This window comes from Haliotis rufescens, unplaced genomic scaffold (genome assembly GCF_023055435.1).
Source record: "Haliotis rufescens isolate VD_foot unplaced genomic scaffold, xgHalRufe1.0.p SCAF_9, whole genome shotgun sequence".
NCBI lineage: Eukaryota > Metazoa > Mollusca > Gastropoda > Lepetellida > Haliotidae > Haliotis > Haliotis rufescens.
Window position 1 is genome coordinate 872,155 of NW_025964383.1, and position 25,529 is coordinate 897,683.

Below are 25,529 nucleotides of genomic sequence, written 5' to 3' on the forward strand. Positions count from 1 at the left end.
ATGTTAATGTCCTCTGCATAATCTTTTCCAGTCTCAATGACATATTCCCTCCCTGTGCTTCAGTTGACAACAATTTGACTTTAAGTTGGTTAATAAAGGGACGATGTGATTAATGTGCCAGATTAATCATCATAATAAGCATTGCATTTCATGCTGCAAGAACACGTATTTAAGCATCTTAATACTTAGAAGTTGTTTATTTATTGAAGACAGGCAGCAGGCCTATACGTGTATGCTTTCTTAATTGTAATACAAAAGTATTTGTATAAATGCGTCGAATAATAATTTCCGCCTGTGCATGTGTTTATGATGGATATATTTTTTTAACACCATCCCTATCTGATAGTGATTCATTATGTAGTCATACAATGGACACTGCTTTTAGCGAGAATTCGTATGAGTAAGGAAATAATTTTTGTCGCTTTTATTTATATTTGCAGAATTTTTCACACCCTTGAATTGTTTCTATATTTTCGTCCGTGACATTTTTCAATTACCATTGACATTGACCATAAAATTTTGGTAACTGTAGTGAACTACACACGTCTCTGTGCCATTCCTATTGATAACAATCCTTTGGACTTCTAGTAAACTTCTTTCATTTGGGGAAATTTAACAGTATCCCGAACCATGTCGGAAGAAAATATTCTTTAAGTTAGTGAACAAGGATGTTCTTCAGATTTATACAACTGTTTGCTTCTTCTACCGACCTAAAATTGTTTTGATCCAGCAACTTAGATCTACACATCCGTGGTTGAGATAAGCAAGTTACCTAAGGTGTGTTCTGATTAATTTATAAGCAACATACATGATCGGGCTACGTGGAAAACAATTGTCCACTCCCTCACCTATCAGAAGGTAGTATTTTAATGTAAGGTGATATAAACATCCTTGTGCCAGTAGGACAGTCAAAGAACCGCGTACTACTTTGATTGTTCCGATTGCTATGCATATTTCTTATAACAGTGAGATCCTTCAGTATGATACAAGACTTGTTTAGAGACGTGATGGAACAAGTGTCTGTGGCCTACAGCACTTTAATCTGCAGCAGACAAGGTGACACTGACGAAACTGGTGTTTAGGGACACACTGACAACAACAGACATTAGTGTCTGTGATACAACCAGTGTCTGTGGCCTACAGCACCTATCATCTGCAGCAGACATAGATGAAGATGAAACTGGTGTCTGGCGCCACATCAACAAGAGTAGACATGGAGAAGATGATGAAGCTGGTGGCCATCGCCTACCTGCCATGATGTGGGTATGCTCCATGATGTGAGTATCATGTTTCAGTTTAAGGCGTGGGGAGCCAGAAAGACGAGTTATTGTGATGGCCATCACGAAGAATATATAAATATTAATGTCTTTATTATAAAATATGAGAGTTATGACAGCTTGTAAAAATTAGAAATATTTCCTAAATATTTCCCTGTTGTATTTTTGATGGTTGTATGACAGTGCACGAATTATATCATAATTATCCTGAGAACTGTAATTAGTTTTGCAGGTATATATCAGTATATTTTTGCCAACCTCGTTTTCACGTAATTCAATGTTTTGAATCCCGTTTTGGTAAGAAATCTATCAGAGGATCATAGCATGCTTTTATAGAGCTTCATGGCACACTGTTATCTCGTAAAAATAATCATATGTCCATGCCATCATGTTACGCATATTGTTTAGGATGTGCCAGTACCTCATAAGCATCGATGTCAACAACGTGCCTGTCAAAACGATCTTGTTTACTTGTTTCAAGAGTTTTGCACTGACCGTAACTTTTGAAGAATTCATCGTTCTAAGCACACAGTTACGCAAATTAACAATCAGATACAGATTAATCATACCTTTGTTCTTCAACAAACAGATCACAATCACTTGGCAGCTTGATATTTATCCATATTTGTGTGAATTTGTGATCAGGGCTGAGCTACGTGTTTCGCCGACGCCCGCCATTTTAACTTTGTGACAGCTAGCCTAGGTCGCGATGAAGTTACTGAATTTGGCTAATGCTTAGCATTTGCATTATAAAGTTTATTTAATCTAATGAACTATGTCCAGAGGAACCCAGAATCGTATTTGATGATATGTCAAGACGTGTATTAAAGTTCCTGTTAATTCTGACATCAGGAACTATGTAATCTTCGCTGATTTATTCATGCGCAGTATTTAGCATCACTATTTATGAACATGTTTCTCATAAATATGACATCCAGTGCTTCTGTCAAAGTATACCAGTGGCCAATTTGTGTTATTAAACGTCTTATGCATCAGATAAATTCCAATTGCCTCCTGACATTTGTAATCTTCCTCTTTGAATTGTCCATCGTAATTCCCAGTCGATGTTGCTTGTTGTTATTACGTCCTCTCGGCAGGCAGCAAGGACGTAGCTTCGACGTAGCAGGACGTAATTGTTTATCTTGTGATATTGGAAGGCAATTAGTGAATCAATTAGACAGAATTCATTGATTGGTATAAATACTCATTTTTATACCAAATTACCTCCTGAGATGGTTTGCCTTCCTCTTTATTTCAGTGTTTTTACATTGTGAAAGTAGATCCCTCAAAGGAATAAGGACGTAAAGAGACGTAATTTCTCGTAATTTGATTGGTCAATAAGAGACATGTGACCATTTTCTCACACCTATAAATACGATGAGATCCATTCTGGGTCATTCTGACTTTGGCAGTCTAAAGGTCAGTTTCAATCAAAGGGCAGATAATTCAGCCCAAAAGTTCCCCTTGTCCTTATGTAATCATTTCTATAAAAAGACTGCATTTTTGAACACAGACACAAATTGCTATCTGAGTAACTGTAAAGTTATTCAGATAAAGAAGTCATCCATATATATGTATATAGCAGTAAACTACCATTATAGTCACAGGCAATAATTATTTTGCCCTGAAACTGGTCCTTACAAATAAACCTTAAAGCTCAGAGGGATCTACTTATTTGGAAGCATTGTGTTGTCCATATAAGGCATTGTTATACCCACATGAATAAAAACTAATTATTCATTGAAAAGAAGTGTTTTGACTCTCAGTTACATCCAGACTTGAGGTTTATCAGAAGTTCGGGTCCGGGCCGCTACAAACTGGTGTCGGAAGTGGGATGTTTATATTTTTAAACATCCTTGATACGAACCAAGGGACTTACAGTTAGGACCAGTGACAAGATGGCTACAGTTTCATCTCCAGACGCAGAAGTTTCTTTTGACAAGTGTCATCAAACCACAGCAGAAGAAGGACAAGGGGACATATCTTTTGAAGAGGAGACACTAGATGAACTGTATGAAGAGGCTGAATCACTTGATGAAGAGCCAAGCAGATCCAATGGCGAGGTCAGAGTACACCATAGAGATGATGCAACACCTAGGAGACCAATGGTCATACCTAGAAGAAGAGTACCCTTCACAATCAGGCCAGATTTCTATGATGGGACAACAGACTGGGAGGAGTACCTGTCACACTTCAAGAATTGTGCAGAACTCGGTGACTGGCCTATGGACCAGCAACTCTTAGTTCTTGCTGCCAGCCTGAAGGGGGTTGCTAGGACATTCTACATGGGACTGGCCCCACACGAGAAGAGGTCACTGCACATGCTAGTTAGGAACCTGAACCACCGATTTGGGAGTGAGAGACAACAGAGCTTATGGCTTTCAAGGATAGAAGTCAGACAGAGACAGAATGCGGAGTCAGTTGCTGCTTTGGCCGATGACCTAAGACAGATGACCCAAAGGGCATACATTGACTTAGACAGCAGGGCACAGGAAGCTATTGCCCTTAATCAGCTATACAAGACAGTCTCACCAGAGCTTAAATTTCATTGCATTGACAGAGGATGCAGGACTCTTTCAGGAGCGGTGGAGGTGATTGAAAGGTTCGAGGCATTGGTTGGTGACCATCGAGATAAGAAGAGACAAGTCAGGGCAGTAGGGAACAGAAACGAAGGAGGGCTTGCTCCCTTGGAACTTGAGAGCGCACCCAAGCCGAATGAAGATCTTCAGGGTGAAGTGCTGCACAAGATCATGGGAAGGTTAGAGAAGCTTGAAAAGGGCAACAACTTCAGATATGAGAAGAGAAATGACCGACCTCAAAGTCAGAGAACTTGTTTCATCTGCAAATCAAGGGAACATTTTATGAAAGACTGCCCGATATACAAAAGGTGCCAGGAACAGATGTCCACCTTTCATGCTGGATCTGCAGGGACGCAGGGAAAAGCCATCCTGTCGACTCAGTAGGCCATGGGGAGACAGGGAATTCAAGGCCTGAAGATGCTGCTATCCGAGTTGGACTGACTGGGAACTCTAAGGGGGGTTTGGATAATGGATTCTACATTCAGGGTGTCATATATGGTGTAGAAGCAAACGTCCTTGTTGACAGTGGGTCAACCATGACAATATTATCAAAGAGGATATTTGACCAGATCAAGTTGGAAGATGCTCCTTTTCTCCAGCAAGGGACCATTAAAGTCGCAGGAGTGGATGGAACAGGTTTAAAGATTGAAGGGCATGCTGACATGGACATTATTCTTGATGGACAAAAATACACACATCCTATCTTTGTGTGTGATGTAATTCCGGATGCAATCCTGGGTCAAGATTTCCTCTTGAAGCATGTGAGTGCCATCGACTACAAACGTCTAAAGCTCAATTCAGGGATTCTTCCTTAAGTTGTTGGATTTCATCCGAAGCTAAAATGAGTTGTCGTGTTGAAGTGAGTGAGGCCACAGTTATTCCACCTCATTCAGGAGCCTGGATAACGATGAAGATACCCAGGGCAAATAAACTTGCTCCAGCTGGTATTATAGCAGGGAAAAGGGATCTTCCGCCTGGAGTCCATGTACCAGAGTGCGTAGTAGATACATCTGAAGAGGTCCAGAAATTCAATGTTTTTAACTTCAGTCCTGATGAAGTCACGCTCCACTGTAACATGGTTGTGTGAGTAGCAGAATCACTGTACATGCAGCTGGAAGAACAAGACAGATGTGCCTCAGTCCATTGCAACGTCAATGCTGATATTTCAAGCTAACAATGTACACCTATTCCTGACCACCTCAAGGACCTTTGGCAAAGAAGCTCCCAGCATCTCTCTATGGATGAGAGTGTAGATTTTGCAGTTCTTCTTGCAAGATACCAACAAGTCTTTGCAACTTCATAGGCCGACCTTGGCAGAACTTCAAAGGTGGAACATCGCATTAACACTGGAACAGCCTGTCCCATTAGACAACCTCCAAGACGGCAACCTTTCGGAAAAAGGGAAATTGAAAAAGAAGAGATCCAGAAGATGCTTAAAAGGGGAGTAATTGAACCTTCAACCAGTGCCTGGGCATCCCCTGTGGTCCTAGTACGAAAGAAAGATGGATCTATGCGCTTTTGCGCAGATTATCCCCGTCTGAATGATGTCACATTAAAGGATGCTTACCCTCTACCAAGAACTGATGATTGCCTTGATGCCTTGGCGAATTCAAAATGGTTCAGCACAATGGACTTAAACTCAGGGTTCTGGCAGATAGGTTTGGTGGACGAAGACAAGGAGAAAACAGCATTCACGACTGGACTCGGACTCTATCACTTTACAGTGATGCCAGTCGGTCTCGCGAATGCACCATCAACTTTTGAAAGACTAATGGAAGAAGTGCTCCGGGGACTGCAATGGGAGGAATGTCTACTTTTCATAGACAACATTATAGTTGGAGCAATAGAAGTGCCACAAGCTTTGCAAAGGTTGGAACATGTCTTTGAAAGACTACTAGGGGCTGGTCTGAAGCTGAAACCATCAAAGTGCATCTTCTTCCAGAAACGAGTGCCAAAAACAGCCAAGCAGATGAGGAGTTTCCTTGGATTATGTTCCTATTACAGGAAGTTTGTAGAGAAGTTTGCCGAAATAGCCAAGCCGTTATACCAGCTGGTAGAAAAGAGGGTGACATTTTCCTGGACAGAAGAGTGCTCGAATGCTTTCCAACACCTCAAGGAAGCACTGACTTCAGCACCAATTTTGTCGTACCCTATACCTGGAACCAAATTTATTTTGGACACGGATGCAAGTGACAGGAGCTGTACTTTCTCAGGAGCAAGATGGTGCAGAGAGGGTCATTGCTTACATGAGCAAGTCCCTAAACTGTCATGAAAGAAAGTATTGTGTCACTCGTAAGGAACTTCTTGCTGTGGTGAATGCTCTTAAGCACTTTTATTCCTACTTATATGGACAGGAGGTTTTACTCAGAACAGATAATGCAGCTGTCAGCTGGATGCGCAGCCTGAAGAAGCCAACAGGACAGGTTGCCAGGTGGCTTGAAGAACTCGGAACTTACAACCTCATGGTCATCCATAGGCAGGGCAGAAAACATCTAAATGCTGACGCTCTGTCACGAAACCCTTGTAAAGCATGTCTCAGACAGGAAGTAGAGCAGGAGCTGGGAGACTCGTCAGATGAAGAGGGAAATCAGATGGTCTCAGAGGGCAGCAGCCCACAAGCAGATATCTTCACAGAATTCAACCGAGCAGTTACTAGGAGCCATATGAACCAACCCAGTGAGCCATTGGTTTCTCTTGAAGGCTGGACACTCCCGGAAATCAGGCAGAAGCAGTTGGCTGATGCAAACGTGGGGATTTTGCTTGCTGCCAAAGAAGAAGGAAAAAAGCCAGAGTGGAAGGAAATCTCTCATATGTCATCCACTATCAAGACTCTCTGGAGACACTGGGATCGGCTGAATGTTTACTCAGGAGTGCTTTATCGCTTATGGATGGAAGATGATGAATCCCGACAGCAGATGATTGTTCCTCAGAGCCTGAAAGATGACGTTTTGAAGTACTATCATGACATTCCATCCAGTGCACACTTGGGCAGAGAGAAGACTCTGGAGAAAGTCAAGTTCTCTTTCTACTGGCCAGGTCTCAAGGGTGAGGTGGAGAATTACTGTCAAACCTGTGACCATTGCACAGCAAAGAAACAACCTAAGGAACCCCTTAAGGCCCCACTTGGGGAATACACAGTTGGAGAGCCTATGGAGCGAGTTGCTATGGACATCTTAGGACCTCTCCCGCTGACAAAGTCAGGACATCGCTTCATCCTTGTTATAAGTGATTGTTTCACTAAGTGGACTGAAGCTGTTGCTATCCCTAACCAGGAAGCTGTCACAGTCGCTAAAGCTTTTGTGGATGTGTTCATCAGTAGGTTTGGCGTGCCTATGCAGATACACACTGACCAAGGCTCTACATTCGAGTTAAAGCTTTTCAAAGACATCTGCGACTTCTTACAGATCCACAAGACCAGGACAACTAGCTACAGGCCACAATCAAATGGAGCTGTGGAAAGGTTCAACAAAACCCTTGCACAGATGCTCACAATGTATTGTGAGAAGGATCAGAAGCGGTAGGACGAGTACTTACCTCAAGTAATGATGGCCTACAGAGCTTCAATGCATTCCAGTACCAACAAAATGGTCTTCGGAAAGGAGATAGTTCTGCCCATGCAAGCAGTCATTGGGAGGCCAGAAGAGCTTCGGGATCAGGCTGATGTTGAAACATATCTCTTAACATTGGAAGATAGGCTGAAACGAGCTCACGAAGCTGGCAGGAGATCCCTGAAACAGACAGCAGAATATCGGAAGAAGAATTATGATCTCAAGACCAAGGGAAGATGTCTTAAAGAGGGACAAGCTGCATGGCTCCACAACCCTGTACGGAAACGTGGGGTCTGTCAGAAGCTCACTTCAAGTTGGAAAGGACCCTATCTCATTGAGAAAAGGATAGATGATGTCACCTACCTTGTGAGAAGGTCCCTTAAGCAACCTTCTAAGGTGTTTCATGTGGATCGGCTGCTACTCTACAGAGGGAAGAACCTTCCCTCATGGATCAAAAGATGTCAGCAGTCAACTTCAAGGAACTAGAAGATTAGGCCTTGAGAACCTGTCTTAACAATATCTTAAAGAAAAGTTGAACTTCAGAAGTTTGTGTTTATTGTTAACAATGTTGGAGTTTTATTACGATGTAAATAGTTGGATGGGATAATCTATGTCCCGAAGAAGGATCTTGAGCTTCAGTGCTGAAGCTATTGCTTGCATGGGTTGCTCTGGTAAATCTTAGGGAGCTGTACAAGGACTTGAAGCTTTGTTGGGTGGGACCTCAACTTGTGTCATCATACAGCGCCAGATATCTGCAAACAGAAAGAACATGTTGATGGAAGTGCTGCAGCGAACGATGATGGATCCACCATGTAACGCAGTAAGACTAGGCCTGATCACCCTGGAACCTGCTGACTTGATGTTGTTTACATTCTTTCTGTGGCATTTGATCTGGGCATCGTGTGAGAACGGAGTACACAGAACCGATGGAGGTGACCCGTGTAAAGATAGAAGCTATGATTGTCCTGTGAGGCTAAGATATTTATCAGGGATCCATGCAAACCAGTGTCAGGGTTGTAGAGTATTGACCTTAAGACATAATCAATAGTATAATTACACATGATGGCATTTAAGTTGGAATAATATGCTGCATTGTTGGATGTTTAGGCGAGTCTAAAAGAAAACATTTGTGTTACAGAATACACATAATCGTTGAAGATGGCTCACAAGTATGTCTGTGGACTCGGAACATGTGACAATTCTTTTGCAACGAAGAAAGAATTGAAGAATCATTTGGCAGCAGCACCACATCGTAAACTCAAGGTAGCCTGTATCCTGTGTCCTTCATTCCAGTCCTTTTCGAGAGTTTCAGAGTGGAAGAGGCACTGTGATGCCAAGCACAAGCTACAGCTGCAGGAACTTGATGCAGACTTTACGTCAGAAAGCAACGCCACATGGTTTTCACTTAATCCAGAATCGTATGTGAGGGTGGTACCAGCTCCAGGTTGGAATGCGGCACTTTCAGCAAAGACAAGGGAAATGGTCCTTCTTTGGGTCTCGACACAGGGCAGCATGCCAAGAACAGAGGAAGAATGGGAGGAGGTATGGCAGACGATTAAAACGGTTACAAAGACCCTACCAGTGGAGGTGCAGGAGGTACATGATGATGCTCTGTCCATATTTACAGATGGAATCATAAGTCTTTAACCGGAAGTTAACACACCACCAGAATACGACCCTTCAGAAAGCAAGTGTGGCGCCTCTACTCAACTAGAGATTAAGGACATCCTCCTCCAGAGGAATGGTGCTACTGTCCTGTTCTATACGCCTGGGGGTGGGCTTGTGTACGAGGCGGGCATTTCAGAAGAAGCCATGCAGAGTCCGAAGTCGTTCGACAACCTCACAAGGCGGATGAGGACTCTTGGCAGGGCCGAACCCAACTCCAGGCCAAGTGGATCGGGGCAGAAAATGGAGGGACCTCAACTGGAGACAAGGAAAGCCACCTTCGCATCACTTCTGGGGATAGAGATGAACCTGATCGACTCCGTTACACACTGGACATCCCCTTTTTCATCAAGGGAACCTTCCCCCAGGCCCAAGAAAAGATCGAGTAACTCCAACATGTCTCCCCATAAGGATTCCGCATCAAAGATCCCAAGAAGAGAGGAACAGAAAAGATACCATCAAAGGCCCAGCTCTCCCCCAAGGCCAAGGGAAGTGGACACCATGAGGGATGCCAAGAAGATCTTGACAACAGGTTGCATGCCACTGCTTCCCCCAGCCAGGAGGGACTGGACACACCATCAGATCCGCCTCTCTGCTGGTGCAAGGAGCATCACCTGGCCTCCTAGGAGCTGGGAGACCCTCAGTGCAGATGAGAGACTCCTCCAGTGGGAATTTGCTGCCATGACCCTGGAGGAGGGCCTCCAAGGACGAGTCCCTCGGATTGAAAGGAGCTACTTGCATGACAGATGGAATATGCTTGCCCTCCCTGGTACCCTACTGCATACAGAGGACCACTCACCATCAAGGAAGGCCCGTCTTTACGATTACCGGACCTTGGTTGACATCTCCTTGGGCAAGATAAACGGCCAGACTGCCAGGGCCATAATCCTCATGCATCAAGCCGCCCAACGCCATAGGAATACGGAAACAGACAGGATCATCAACTCTATCGATGCAGCAAGGATCGGTCTTCGCCTTGAAGCGGATTAGCAGATCAGGGGACCTGATCTTTGAAGAGGGGTATGATGTGATGGCCATCACGAAGAAGATATAAATATTAATGTCTTTATTATAAAATATGAGAGTTATGACAGCTTGTAAAAATTAGAAATATTTCCTAAATATTTCCCTGTTGTATTTTTGTTGGTTGTATGACAGTGCACGAATTATATCATAATTATCCTGAGAACTGTAATTAGGTTTGCAGGTATATATCAGTATATTTTTGCCAACCTCGTTTTCACGTAATTCAATGTTTTGAATCCCGTTTCGGTAAGAAATCTATCAGAGGATCAAAGCATGCTTTTATAGAGCTTCATGGCACACTGTTATCTCGTAAAAATAATCATATGTCCATGCCATCATGTTACGCATATTGTTTAGGATGTGCCAGTACCTCATAAGCATCGATGTCAACAACGTGCCTGTCAAAACGATCTTGTTTACTTGTTTCAAGAGTTTTGCATTGACCGTAACTTTTGAAGAATTCATCGTTCTAAGCACACAGTTACGCAAATTAACAATCAGATACAGATTAATCATACCTTTGTTCTTCAACAAACAGATCACAATCGCTTGGCAGCTTGATATTTATCCATATTTGTGTGAATTTGTGATCAGGGCTGAGCTACGTGTTTCGCCGACGCCCGCCATTTTAACTTTGTGACAGCTAGCCTAGGTCGCGATGAAGTTACTGAATTTGGCTAATGCTTGGCATTTGCATTATAAAGTTTATTTAATCTAATGAACTATGTCCAGAGGAACCCAGAATCGTATTTGATGATATGTCAAGACGTGTATTAAAGTTACTGTTAATTCTGACATCAGGAACTATGTAATCTTCGCTGATGTATTCATGCGCAGTATTTAGCGTCACTATTCATGAACATGTTTCTCATAAATATGACATCCAGTGCTTCTGTCAAAGTATACCAGTGGCCAATTTGTGTTATTAAACGTCTTATGCATCAGATAAATTCCAATTGCCTCCTGACATTTGTAATCTTCCTCTTTGAATTGTCCATCGTAATTCCCAGTCGATGTTGCTTGTTGTTATTACGTCCTCTCGGCAGGCAGCAAGGACGTAGCTTCGACGTAGCAGGACGTAATTGTTTATCTTGTGATATTGGAAGGCAATTAGTGAATCAATTAGACAGAATTCATTGATTGGTATAAATACTCATTTTAATACCAAATTACCTCCTGAGATGGTTTGCCTTCCTCTTTATTTCAGTGATTTTACATTGTGAAAGTAGATCCCTCAAGGGAATGAGGACGTAAAGAGACGTAATTTCTCGTAATTTGATTGGTCAATAAGAGACATGTGACCATTTTCTCACACCTATAAATACGATGAGATCCATTCTGGGTCATTCTGACTTTGGCAGTCTAAAGGTCAGTTTCAATCAAAGGGCAGATAATTCAGCCCAAAAGTTCCCCTTGTCCTTATGTAATCATTTCTATAAATAGACTGCATTTTTGAACACAGACACAAATTGCTATCTGAGTAACTGTAAAGTTATTCAGATAAAGAAGTCATCCATATATATATATATTTATAGCAGTAAACTACCATTATAGTTACAGGCAATAATTATTTTGCCCTGACACTGGTCCTTACAAATAAACCTTAAAGCTCAGAGGGATCTACTTATTTGGAAGCATTGTGTTGTCCATATAAGGCATTGTTATACCCACATGAATAAAAACTAATTATTCATTGAAAAGAAGTGTTTTGACTCTCAGTACTAGTTACATCCAGACTTCGAGGTTTATCAGAAGTTCGGGTCCGGGCCGCTACATTATGTTTCAGTTTAAGGCGTGGGGAGCCAGAAAGACGAGTTGTGTTATGTTTCAGTTTAAGGTGTGTGGAGCCAGAAAGACGAGTTGTGTTATGTTTCAGTTTAAGGCGTGGGGAGCCAGAGGGACGAGTCGTGTTATGTTTCAGTTTAAGGTTTGGGGAGCCAGAGGGACGAGTCGTGTTATGTGTTAGTTGTAGGCCTGGGGAGCCAGAGGGACGAGTGGTGTTATGTTTCAGTTGTAGGCGTGGGGAACCAGAGGGACGAGTGGTGTTATGTTTCAGTTAAAGCCACGGTGAGCCAGAGGGACGAGTGGTGTTATGTTTCAGTTGTCGGCGTGGGAAGCCAGAGGGACGAGTGGTGTTATGTTTCAGTTGTCGGCGTGGGGAGTCAGAGGGACGAGTGGTGTTATGTTTCAGTTGTAGGCGTGAGAAGCCAGAGAGACGAGTCGTGTTATGTTTCAGTTGTAGGCGTGGGGAGCCAGAGAGACGAGTGGTGTTATGTTTCAGTTGTAGGCGTGGGGAGCCAGAGAGACGAGTGGTGTTATGTTTCAGTTGTAGGCGTGGGAAGCCTGAGGGACGAGTGGTGTTATGTTTCAGTTGTAGGCGTGGGGAACCAGAGGGACGAGTGGTGTTATGTTTCAGTTGTAGGCGTGGGGAGCCAGAGAGGCGAGTCCCAGCCATGTCTGTTGTGTGCTTGATATCAGAACCATCGATTCATCCGAATTGAGAGCACCTATCTCTGTATGCGGATAAATGATTGAATCAATACCGTTCACATACATTGCTCGCCGTGATATTTTTATGCACACAGACACACGCACGCGCGCACGTGCATACACAGAGGGAGGGTATAGTCAGCCTTTGGTCTTGATCTATGTTCACGCTTTACTTTATTTGATTTGTGAAGACCAGACGACAGTGTTAATGTGTTTTTGCAATAATGTTTCAACTCAAAATACAAAACAAATACAAATGAACAACCCCAAAGAAAAGACGTCATATGTAAAGAACGAACAGTGTACTTAAGGACTTGGAATTGTATATAAATAACATGGTAAATGATCATGAAGGGTTACGTTGTTGAAAACCTCTGAGCCTAACTATGAAGGGTGTACAGTACGCCTTAACAGTTTGCGTGTATTATGTACAGATTCCGAGGACTCAATCTGTTCACTGTCGTAGGATACCCTTACTTTACTTTTGTGAACGATTTGTGGTTGGATTGAAATACAATACGTCACTCAGTTTGATCAACTCGCACGTTAATCCGTGTACTCGTAACGTTTGACACAATGTTCGAGGCCTGCCCTAATGCTCTTCAGATGGTTCTTTCTGTGAACCGTCACATTTCCGTGACGAAATGAAACAAACTGTGAAGCAAAATATTAAGTACATTTTATAAAATATCTTCGATTTGCCTTTTGCCATTTTCACTCTGTAAGAACTTGTAAACAAGATTCATATCCAGATTGGTCTTTTTCATTATATTTTCATTCTTGTTAAATGTCAATGTCAGCATCGGAACTGTGGGGTATAAAATGAGTATCATGTAGCAAATGTTCGATACCAAAGCTGGGCAAAAGGGCGTGTGCATATGCATGAGTAAGTGCAGGTTTCACCATCCACTTTGAAAAGGGCATTAATTTACATATTTGTTGTGCACTCGGCGACGGTTTTTTTCAAACAAGGTAGAAGTATGTTCAGTTTTTTATAAGTTTATTTACTGTATGGCTGGAATTGTGATATGTTGGTACCAGTACAAAAGCTTTTAATTATGTCATCTTCTGTATCTACTTTGAAGATAAACACCATGTAGTGTGCGTTGTATCCATGAGACATCTATATCATACATAAAATGTAATGACATGTATATACACATTTCTGAAAAAGGCATCTTTGATAAAACAATTAGACTTTAAAACTGAACATGCACATTAGGCCAGCACTGGCTGCAATAGCTTATAAAATATATACACACTGGTCGTTTTAGTTGTATAGAATGGTGAGTAAACTCAACCAGTCTTGTTTTGTTTTACTCAGTAAAAGAACACCGGTTTATGGGAGTATACCAAGCTGGGTTCAATCATATGGAACCATTTTAGCACTGCAGTATTCAGGAAAGACATTACCGTCTTAATACCCTAATTTATAAACTCCTTTTTTTCAGTTCATTAGATGAGTAATCACTGCATACTTAAACACAACATATATCGGAATAAATATGAGATACACATACATCAATAATATACATATTACAATCATAAAATAGGAACAATATAAATAGACGTTAAGCTGCCAAGAACGTGACAATTTCCCCCTATACTGTATAAGTTCCTTCCTTACCATAACGTAGCGATTTTATTCCTCCGTGTTTTTTAACCACCCTTTTTTATATATCTTAGATTGTCGTGATTAAGCTCATACACAATGTTATCCGACTCTATCAAGGTTAAACGTAAATTTAATATTAATCATCATCATTTCTGTCCAAACATAATTTCCGACAAGAAAACATGTCACTAATACATAAAAAGATAATTTATTTGCACAGTAGTCTTTTGTGAGATGATATTTAAACATGACACTTTGTACAGCTTTGGCCTATTTCAACAGTTACTCTGCCGCTATAGAGCAATGCATTTTGTACATTTAGAGATGGCTCTGCTATTTTCTATCGAGACGTAAAATATATGGTAATTCTTTCGAAACATGAAATTCTCTCCGCTAACTACTTATGAGAGATACTGTTTTTCACTTACCACTCTACCCATATCGACCCAAACGTATTGACCCATTGCTTGCACATACACCTTTAAAAGTCAAACGACAAAGATCGAAATGAAATGCATGCATCACTCATTATTACGGCAGTGTAGCGGGCAGCATGTCACTGTGAGATAGTCCCGAAATGTATTGAACATAGCTTACGGATACCCTAGTGAACCTTCCTGGTAGCAGATGACGTATACTTTGGTGTGCTGATATGGCATTATGATAAGGTGCATCATGTGCATCAAATATGAATATTACACCTATACATATTTCCGGAAACATAAAAGCAACTTCAGTAGTAGTTCGAAGTAATAACAGTTATAGATGTACATTTGTCCTAACACGCCCACCAATGCGTTGAACCAGTGCCTACGCATTATGGTAATGGAAATGCCTGCATTATCCATGTATCGGGGCGCTTAAGACGAAAGCAGAAAAGTCCTGATGCGTGTTGATGTCCGTCAACTGTCCATTGAACGTCCATCAGTGTCATCAATCTGTGCATCCTGCGTCTTGCGCGCGCATGTCTGTGAGCATGTGTCTTCATGAGCAAGGTTCGAGTGTACCATCTGAAATATATTATACATAAATGGTAGTTGTTTTGACATATGATCAGCTGCAGGGTTCTGGTAAAAATGACACATTGTGAGTGAATATTTTGACGTTGCCTCAGCTATCGTCCAGCTATTCACTACGTAAATACGAAAACACGTGAGTCTTTCGTTGAACAGAAACAGCGCGTTACACTCTATTCAGCAATATGAACACTGTTGATATCACTATGAAACAGCCAGTAGCTAGTGCAGCTTACCGTCTACATGTTTGCAGTAGTAGTCTGTGGGTATGTTTGTGCAAGGTAGGATGGCCTCTGAAATGTTGAAATACACCTGCTGTCCACCGCCACAATCCCCAGGGGTCTTCACACCATTTACACACCAGTAGTACTCAGTGCAGTTGCCAGGGTAGGTGCTCTCTCTGGCGATGTAGGTGTAAACGCTGCAGTCACATTTGGAAGGAGGAGCTGTAAAATCACCAGGAAAGCTGCCATGACGGAACAGTTGCTCTGCACCCTTTTACCACATCTATTTCCCTATCTTCACTATGGATGGACGTAGGAAGCCAAATCCGAAAGATTCCATGGTCCCTAGCCTGTCTTACAGACCCTGATACAAATATATCAAACACAGCCCATGCAAGTCTATAAAATTTGGCAAGTCTAGATTGCTGCAGTATCATAGAGAGTCTCTGGGCTCCTTTTTATTATATTTTTATTAAGATAATTGAACAACTGTTTTTTTCTGTACGATATGTTCATTTCAGAGAGAAGATGTTAGTCTACATGGTCCCCAACTATACAAGGTACCATACGCTTTCAGGCAAATGTGTATACTTTGTAGAAAAATATGACAGATACAATCCAAATTATTGGTGTGATTTAAACGGCAGTTTATGAGTAGTGTATATAAAGACAACGCAAAAACCCGCTGTGTTCTGAAACCCGCGATCGAACAGGAAACAAGCAAGAAACATATTTATTTTTACTTTTTATATATATTTCTGATTGAATGTTTTGATATTGTATTGTGCAATACGAAACAATCTTAACATATTTATAGTTTGTATTTCATCTTTATATTTCAGTTGGCTGCACCGTTTTCCTTGAAATATTATCATTCTCTCTCTTTCTCTCTCCCTCCCTCTCTCTCTCCCTCTCTCTCTCTCTCTCTCTCTGTGCATAATCATCATGACGTAATTCACATGTTGTACTATATATTTTGAGGTTAAATTATGAAAATAACCAATGACAAACCTCAAAACTGTAAGGAGTTGTTATGTAACCAAAGTCATATGCAGTTTTAGTTACATCAATTAAAATCATGAACATAGTTTGCTGGAGGGTAGCGGTGCCATCTCCTTACCTCATCCTGGTCTTGTTAGTTGTAATTATTTCTACTTTGTAATGACTTTTGTTAGTTTAGACTGCACGTACATAATTACTCGCATACAAAAAGTTAATATAGAGAGGTTAGCACCATTAATGATATGTCACATTTCGAAAAAGACATTTTAATTAGTCACTGCATACATTTTCTACGTGTCGTCAAACACTTGTTAGTATTAAACAATACACATAGAAATGAGAAAATAAACAATATTATCGCACACTTGTCCATTTACTTATTTTCAGATGGTTTGTATTAAAACATAAATGCACAGCACATTTTAGGAATGCTATACCTGACGTCGTGACGTCTGCTGGATCTATTTAACGAACGACAATACGATGTTTAACGACGTTTGCTGTGTTTTAAAACAATATTAACGTGTACACTTGTATTATGAGAACTGAATAATATCATTTCATATCACTAGATTGCTACCGACTTGTGTGTCACAGTTCTTGATGAAGTTTCAACTTCAATGAAACTGAGACAACTAAACGTCATTCTTACCCCTTGTAGTGAATGTAGCATTTGCATTTTAGTTTAAACTGCACGTACTCTATAACAAATTACTCGCATACAAAAGTTAATAGAGACAGGTTAGCACCAGCGATTGTATGTCACATTTCGAAAAAGAAATTTAAATTAGTCACCTCATTTATACATACAATAGTTTCTCACTGTCGTCAAAATAAATGTAAGTATGTAACAATACACATAGCAATGATAAAAAAACCCATCACAATTACACACATGTTCATTTACGACTTGTTCGCGGATGGTTTGTGTTAAAACATTAAAGCACCGCACATTAAAGGTATGCTATACCTGACGTGGTGAACTCTGCTGGATCTATTTAAGAAAAAGACAAAACAATGTTGACAGACGTTTGCTGTGTTTCTAAATCAATATATATATATATGTGTACATTTGTATTATCAGAACTGAATATTATCATTTCAGATCACTATAATGCCACTGACTTGTATGTCACAGTTCTTCGCAATGAAACTGAGACAAAATAAACGTCATTCTTACCCCTGGTAGTGACTGTTGCATTTCCAGTTGTATTACCATCATCAGCTGAAATGACACATACAATCAAAATTATTGGTGTGATTTAAACGGCAGTTTATGAGTAGTGTATATTAAGACAACGCAAAAAACGTTGTGTTCTGAAACAGGAAACAAGCATGAAACATATTTATTGTACGTTTACCACTCAAATTCGAGTTGTTAAGAGATCTGAAGAAGTGCAAGACTTCGGGATAATAAAAGTCATACTCACAGGATGGGGTTCTTTTCTGTTCACAAAATGAAAGTGCATAATCGCTGGTACAGGCCAAAGCTTGTGTCGCATTAGCGATGAAATAGGAACTTCCCGGGCATGTTCTGTTGATGGGAGCCCCGTTTACACACCAATAATAATCCTTGCAGTGGCTTGGGTGAGTGTATTCACGAGGTATGTTGTCGCCAGTTGCTCTGCTTTTGCAGGAGAATGGATCTGGAACAAACAACGGACATGGTACATCTACTTAGTTAACAAAACGACCGTGAAACATGCTCAATATGCTACTTACAAATTTGGTTTAATTTGTATGACATTCTACACTGTCACTATTGCCAATGTTGTTGCTGTCCGATATAGTTTACATATCCCTCAGTTCACAAATGAGTGATTGGCGTTGTGTATCATGTCTATGCATATATGTTATAACGTTCCTCATATCTATAATATTTGCTGAGGCGCATGAAGACATGAAATCGATTTGGTTGCAACAAATCTAAAACAGAAACAAGTTGACGACACCTTACTGACAAACATATGTAAATCACAAGGTTGATGACGTCACGGCTTTGTGATGCTTTGTGATTCATAGTGCCTAGTAGTAGCTAATTTCTTAAGCATAGGAGATTAGATTAGGTTTTGACATGACTAAGAAATCCACCTTTAATATTGATAAAATAATGAATAAAAATGTCAACAGAAATAATTGAAAAACTTGAATCATTCTCAGATTGGTTGTATTGAAACAAATATGTGTTTTCATTTATATTACCTGTCGTAGTGGTTTCAGCTGGCGCTAATCCAAACAAAGAAAACGTCGTGATAAGCATGTTTTGACAAAAGAAAACATATTAAATTCTTATCGTATCTTTGATACCTATGGACAAAAATGCAGTAACAAAATGCATAAAAGTATTCGATGATTGAGTGCTCTACGTTTTATAGTTTTAATCGCAGGACGTTATCGTACATTGTATACACACAACGTCTTACTCACTGTGTCGGACATTACTTTGCAACACCGACATTACAAGCAAGAGTTACCAGGAAAACACATTGCCCCTCCAACCTCATCCAAAACATTGCTAAGAAAAATAAACTCAATAGATAATCAGGTCAAGAAGACAATTACTTGTACGTGTTGGGCAATATTGGATTATACAGTTTAGAGGAATAACAAAATCAAAAGAAACATGGTTCTCACCCACGGTCGTTCCTGTCTCATTTCCATTCACAGTTTCATTCGCAGCTGAAAAGTCAAATTTAGGTTGGGTGTGACACATCTAGGGTATAGACCATGAACAGTCTTGATTATTGAAAATACGGCATATTCACTGAGAGCAGAAATACCAGAATATATTCAAAACGATTTTTCAGAGATAATCCGACTAAAACCAAATATTCACAGATAAAATTAAACCTAAATCGTGATGATGAGAAGGTATAGAGCAGAATACACGATATACATGCACATACCCAGAATTCAAGGATTAGGGTTACCTTTCAGAGCACAATATGAAAGTGCGTAATCCTCGGTACAGGCCGTAGTTGGTGTGGCATTCCCGATGAAATAGGAACTTCCAGGACACGTGGTGTTAACGGGAGCTCCGTTTACACACCAGTAGTACTCTTTGCAGTGACTGGGGTAGGTGTCACCACGTGGTATGCGGTCGCCACTCACTCTGCCTTCACAGGAGAATGAACCTTGGTGAAAGAGTTATACATCGATCACCTTTATATACCATATCAGCCACACATCTTTTACTTTTACTTGGTATGGTGCCATATTTTACAGAGTCTAATATTCATCTAAATATTGTTGTAAAAAATCGCAGATTGTCTGTTTGAAGATCCATACAAAATTACATATAATTTATACAAACGAATCTTCCCGATTTAACTAATCGTTGATTTAATGCTTCTGGTACATTCATGTCATTACGCACATGCATTTACACAAACACTTTCATCGCCAGTCAGCGTCGATCCTTGATACTAGAGCCAGTTTCTCTCAGAACTGGTGCCTCTGTATAGAAATCAACATTGTTCCACTTGTCGTGTGTACACCCAAGAGCACGAATATAGGAGCCTAATATAAAACCTAAAATCAGAATCGGGCACGCCTGATGGACACCAACCCCATGCAACCCCCTTCCTCTTCTTCCTCCCCTTACACCCATTCAGTATTCTGGAATATCGTTGAAAAAACAGGTTACATGTGAGGTATAGCTATTACAATAACCTATCGGAATGCGTCTGTTTACATCACATAGAACTCATTAACATACATATGTATGGGTGTTACACAATCATAATGTGGCTAACGATTGTATTAATCATTCATATCATGGAATATGACCTTTAAATATGTACTTTAGCAACATTATTTTCCAGAACTGGGGTTACCTATCAGTGCACAGTATTAAAGAGCATATTAATCGGTACAGTCCAAAGTTGGTGTGGCATTCAGAAGATTTGAAAAATAAAAATGAATCCCCATTGTATACCCCATAAAGTGTTTAGAAGTATTGATTTTAAGATAAATAAATAGATGAGCATATCTTCATCACTCAGGTTTTGTAGCATTGATGGGGGCACGGGTGGCCCAGTCGTCTAAGGCGCCGCGATCCGCTGTGCAGAGTTGCGTCCCTTGGGCACGCCAGAAATCTATGATGGTGGGTTCGAATCTCGATTTTGTTTCTAAGTTTGTCAGCACCATGCCCGTGCTCGTGGGTTTCACCGAAATGGTAAACGTCTGAGACCTGCATCACTTCGGGCTGTCCTCCCACATTAAGCTGACACGCCGTGATGTAACTGGATTACTGTTAAAAGCGGCGTAAACCCAACTCATTCACTCACTCACTCATAGCATTGATAAAGATGAGCTTCTGTACGTTCTGTACTTTGATGTTTTCTGCATGTTTTGTTTACTCGCGAGTCATAACGTTCTGTTGTGAAGGCTCCCATACCTGTTGGACCATCACTAGGTCCTGCCACACACACATCGTTCTGCAGATCAATGCAATATCCCTTGTGGCATGTCGCGATGTACACTACATCAGAGACACATTCAATCCAGAGTTGACAAGTGTAGGGATGCTCAAACTTTCCAGTCTGGTTCACGCACGTGTCCGCTTAAAAAAATGACAACATAAATACATAATTATTCCTTACAACAAACATAATCGTTTTGACAGTTGAGAATATGATTGCAACGTTGCTGATAAATATTGAAATACAGTGTCTATAAAATGTATTCGAGTACGTTAAATTGTTCAATATTAATTTTCAACCACTTACATGGAATAACATAGACATCCCCACAGGCTGTTGTAGCATTTGCTCCTTCTTTGACGTTACAGCAGACGCTGGAGGCATTCCAGGCCATGCTGAAGGCATAGTAAAACTGGGAGGTTGCTTCCAGGGTACACGCGTCAGTCTGGTTCTCGGCCACAGACTCCTGTGTGATGAAGTTCAGTCTGTCTAGTGTCGTACCATTGGCCAGTGTAGCACTCCAGTACACCTCAGCTGGAGGGATACCCTGTCTGTAGGAGCACACAAACAGTGACGTCTCCTTCCATCTGCCCTCAACGATCTCAAACGGCAAGGTCAAGGTCGGCTTCCCTGAATGAACTTTTATAAAAGAATCCGTAAGTTGTACATTGAGCCACTAATATTGTAAATACAATAGAACTATATAATAACTGATGTTACATATATCGAGTTTTAGTGGCATCTTCTTTAATATCCTATATATGTTTATAGCATGCTGTTGTAATTGAGGTAAAAATGAGAAGTATTGACTACTTACCAAGAACTGTTAAATTAGCCGCCGTTGTGAGATTCCCTTCCTCGCCCACGACACGACATTCATATTCCCCAGAGTCAGTGCAACGTGGATCACTTATCATGTACGTGAACTCAGTCCTGTCCTCGCTGATGTCTGGAGACTGACCCAGGAGAGCGTTATTCTTGAGGAAGTGCACACTGCTGAATGTGTAATTCCTGTCCATATGACAAAGGAGAACCACGTCCCCGCCTCCTTGGTGGACACTGACATCGTCCATCATCAACGTCGGTGGAGGAAGTGATGTTGTTGGAAGGCCGGTGGATGAGGCGTCGTATGATGTTGGGGAAGGATATATCGACGCAGATGTGTAGTCAGACGTAACAGGACTTGTCATGAGACTTAAATATGTGTTTAATACATCAAGGCTTGCTGATTCGACAGCTGAACCACTGCTAATACCAACAGAACTTGATGTTTGGACAACAACATCCGGGCTTGATGTTTGGACAGCTACATCCGGGCGTGATGTTTGGACAACAACATCCGGGCTTGATGTTTGGACAACTACACCCGGGCTTGATGTTTGGAGGACTACATCCGGGCTTGATGTTTGGACAGCTACCTCCGGGCTGGTTGTTTGTAGAACAACATCCCGGCTTGATGTTTGGATAACTACACCCGGGCTTGATGTTTGGACAACTACATCCGGGCTTGATGTTTGGACAACAACATCCGGGCTTGATGTTTGGACAGCTACCTGCGGGCTTGATGTTTGGATAACACCATCCGGGGTTGATGTTTGGAGAACTACATCCGGGCTTGATGTTTGGACAACTACATCCGGGCTTGATGTTTTGACAACAACATCCGAGCTTGATGTTTGGACAACTACATCCGGGCTTGATGTTTGGAGAACAACATCCGGGGTTGATGTTTGGAGAACTACATCCGGGCTTGATGTTTGGACAACAACATCCGAGCTTGATGTTTGGACAACTACATCCGGGCTTGATGTTTGGACAACTACATCCGGGGTTGATGTTTGGAGAACTACATCCGGGCTTGATGTTTGGACAACTACATCCGAGCTTGATGTTTGGACAACTACATCCGGCCTTGATGTTTGGACAGCTACCTCCGGGCTTGATGTTTGGATAACTACATCCGGGCTTGATGTTTGGACAACTACATCCCGGCTTGATCTTTGGATAACTACACCCGGGCTTGATGTTTGGACAACTACATCCCGGCTTGATGTTTTGACAACAACATCCGAGCTTGATGTTTGGACAACTACATCCGGGCTTGATGTTTGGAGAACAACATCCGGGGTTGATCTTTGGAGAACTACATCCGGGCTTGATGTTTGGACAACAACATCCGAGCTTGATGTTTGGACAACTACATCCGGGCTTGATGTTTGGACAACTACATCCGGGGTTGATGTTTGGAGAACTACATCCCGGCTTGATGTTTGGACAACTACATCCGAGCTTGATGTTTGGACAACAACATCCGGCCTTGATGTTTGGACAGCTACCTCCGGGCTTGATGTTTGGATAACTACATCCGGGCTTGATGTTTGGACAACTACATCCGGGCTTGATGTTTGGAGGACTACATCCGGGCTTGATGTTTGGACAGCTACCTCCGGGCTTGATGTTTGGACAGCTACATCCGGGCTTGATGTTTGGAGAACTACATCCGGGCTTGATGTTTGGACATCTACATCCGGGCTTGATGTTTGGACAACTACACCCGGGCTTGATGTTTGGATTTCTACATTCGGGCTTGATGTTTGGACATCTACATTCGGGCTTGATGTTTGGAGGACTACATCCGGGCTTGATGTTTGGACAGCTACCTCCGGGCTTGATGTTTGGACAGCTACATCCGGGCTTGATGTTTGGAGAACAACATCCGGGGTTGATGTTTGGAGAACTACAACCGAACTTAATTTTTGGACAACAACATCTGGGCTTGATGTTTGGACAACTACATCCGGGCTTGATGTTTGGACAACTACATCTGGACTTGTTGTTTGGACAACTACACCAGGGCTTGATATTTGGACAACAACATCCGGGCTTGATGTTTGGAGAACAACATCCGGGCTTGATGTTTGGAGAACAACATCCGGGTTTGATGTTTGGAGAACTACATCCGGGCTTGATGTTTGGAGGACTACATCCCTGCTTGATGTTTGGAAAACTACATCCGGGCTTGATGTTTGGACAACTACATCCGGGCTTGATGTTTGGACAACTACATCCGGGCTTGATGTTTGGATAACTACATCCCGGCTTGATGTTTGGACAACTACATCCGAGCTTGATGTTTGGACAACAACATCCGGCCTTGATGTTTGGACAGCTACCTCCGGGCTTGATGTTTGGACAACTACACCAGGGCTTGATATTTGGACAACAACATCCGGGCTTGATGTTTGGACAACAACATCCGGGCTTGATGTTTGGAGAACAACATCCGGGCTTGATGTTTGGAGAACAACATCCGGGTTTGATGTTTGGAGAACTACATCCGGGCTTGATGTTTGGACAACTACATCCCGGCTTGATGTTTGGAGGACTACATCCGGGCTTGATGTTTGGACAGCTACCTCCGGGCTTGATGTTTGGACAGCTACAACCGAACTTAATTTTTGGCCAACAACATCTGGGCTTGATGTTTGGATAACTACATCCGGGCTTGATGTTTGGACAACTACATCCCGGCTTGATGTTTGGAGGACTACATCCGGGCTTGATGTTTGGACAGCTACCTCCGGGCTTGATGTTTGGACAGCTACAACCGAACTTAATTTTTGGCTAACAACATCTGGGCTTGATGTTTGGAGAACTACATCCGGGCTTGATGTTTGGAGAACAACATCCGGGTTTGATGTTTGGACAACTACATCCGGGCTTGATGTTTGGAGGACTACATCCCGGCTTGATGTTTGGAGGACTACATCCGGGCTTGATGTTTGGACAGCTACCTCCGGGCTTGATGTTTGGAGAGCAACCTCCGGGCTTGATGTTTGGACAACTACATCCGGGCTTGATGTTTGCAGAACAACATCCGGGGTTGATGTTTGGAGAACTACATCCGGGCTTGATGTTTTGAGAACAACATCCGGGCTTGATGTTTGGACAACTTCAACCGAACTTGATGTTTGGACAACTACTTCTGGACTTGATGTTTGGACAACAACATCTGGGCTTGATGTCTGGACAGCTACATCCGGGCTTGATGTTTGGACAACTACATCCGGGCTTGATGTTTGGACAGCTACATCCGGGCTTGATGTTTGGACAACTACATCCGGGCTTGATGTTTCGAAAACCACATCCGGGCTTGATGTTTGGACAACTACATCCGGGCTTGATGTTTGGACAACTACATCCGGGCTTGATGTTTGGACTTCAACATCCGGGCTTGATGTTTGGACAACTACATCCGGGGTTGATGTTTGGACAACTACATCCGGGCTTGATGTTTGGACAACTACATCCGGGCTTGATGTTTGGACAACTACATCCGGGCTTGATGTTTGGACAACTACATCTGGACTTGATGTTTGAGCAACTACATCTGGACTTGATGTTTGGGTAACTACATCCGGGCTTGGTGTTTGGACAGCTACATCCGGGCTTGATGTTTGGACAACTACATCCGGGCTTGATGTTTGGGTAACTACATCCGGGCTTGATGTTTGGACATCTACATTCGGGCTTGATGTTTGGACAACTACATCCCGGCTTGATGTTTTGACAGCTACATCCGGGCTTGATGTTTGGACATCTACATCCGGGCTTGATGTCTGGACAACTACATCTGGACTTGATGTTTGGAGAGCTACACCCG

General features: G+C 41.9%; 1 protein-coding gene and 1 pseudogene across 4 annotated transcripts in view; both read right to left on the bottom strand.

Annotated features, from left to right (window-relative positions):
- Positions 1-25,529, bottom strand: part of LOC124152618 — a 75,640-nt pseudogene that overhangs the window by 10,538 nt on the left and 39,573 nt on the right.
- LOC124152651 (uncharacterized threonine-rich GPI-anchored glycoprotein PJ4664.02-like) overlaps positions 13,569-25,529 on the bottom strand; it is a 36,852-nt gene continuing 24,891 nt past the window's right edge. Inside the window, exons 10-23 of one of the 4 annotated variants that reach the window (XM_048391157.1) lie at positions 25,012-25,078; positions 24,107-24,660; positions 21,684-23,458; positions 21,173-21,505; positions 20,842-21,006; positions 19,373-19,576; positions 19,077-19,121; positions 18,645-18,668; positions 17,873-18,088; positions 17,623-17,667; positions 17,413-17,436; positions 16,880-16,903; positions 15,453-15,662; positions 13,569-15,210 (exon numbers count right to left, since the gene is read on the bottom strand). In XM_048391157.1, the coding sequence (XP_048247114.1) occupies positions 15,185-15,210; positions 15,453-15,662; positions 16,880-16,903; positions 17,413-17,436; positions 17,623-17,667; positions 17,873-18,088; positions 18,645-18,668; positions 19,077-19,121; positions 19,373-19,576; positions 20,842-21,006; positions 21,173-21,505; positions 21,684-23,458; positions 24,107-24,660; positions 25,012-25,078 (3,712 nt within the window). In that variant the 3' untranslated portion in view covers positions 13,569-15,184. Of the gene's footprint in view, positions 15,211-15,452; positions 15,663-16,879; positions 16,904-17,412; positions 17,437-17,622; positions 17,668-17,872; positions 18,089-18,644; positions 18,669-19,076; positions 19,122-19,372; positions 19,577-20,841; positions 21,007-21,172; positions 21,506-21,683; positions 24,661-25,011; positions 25,079-25,529 lie in introns of all 4 variants that reach the window. The other 3 variants (XM_048391154.1, XM_048391155.1, XM_048391156.1) reach the window with 3 other exon arrangements.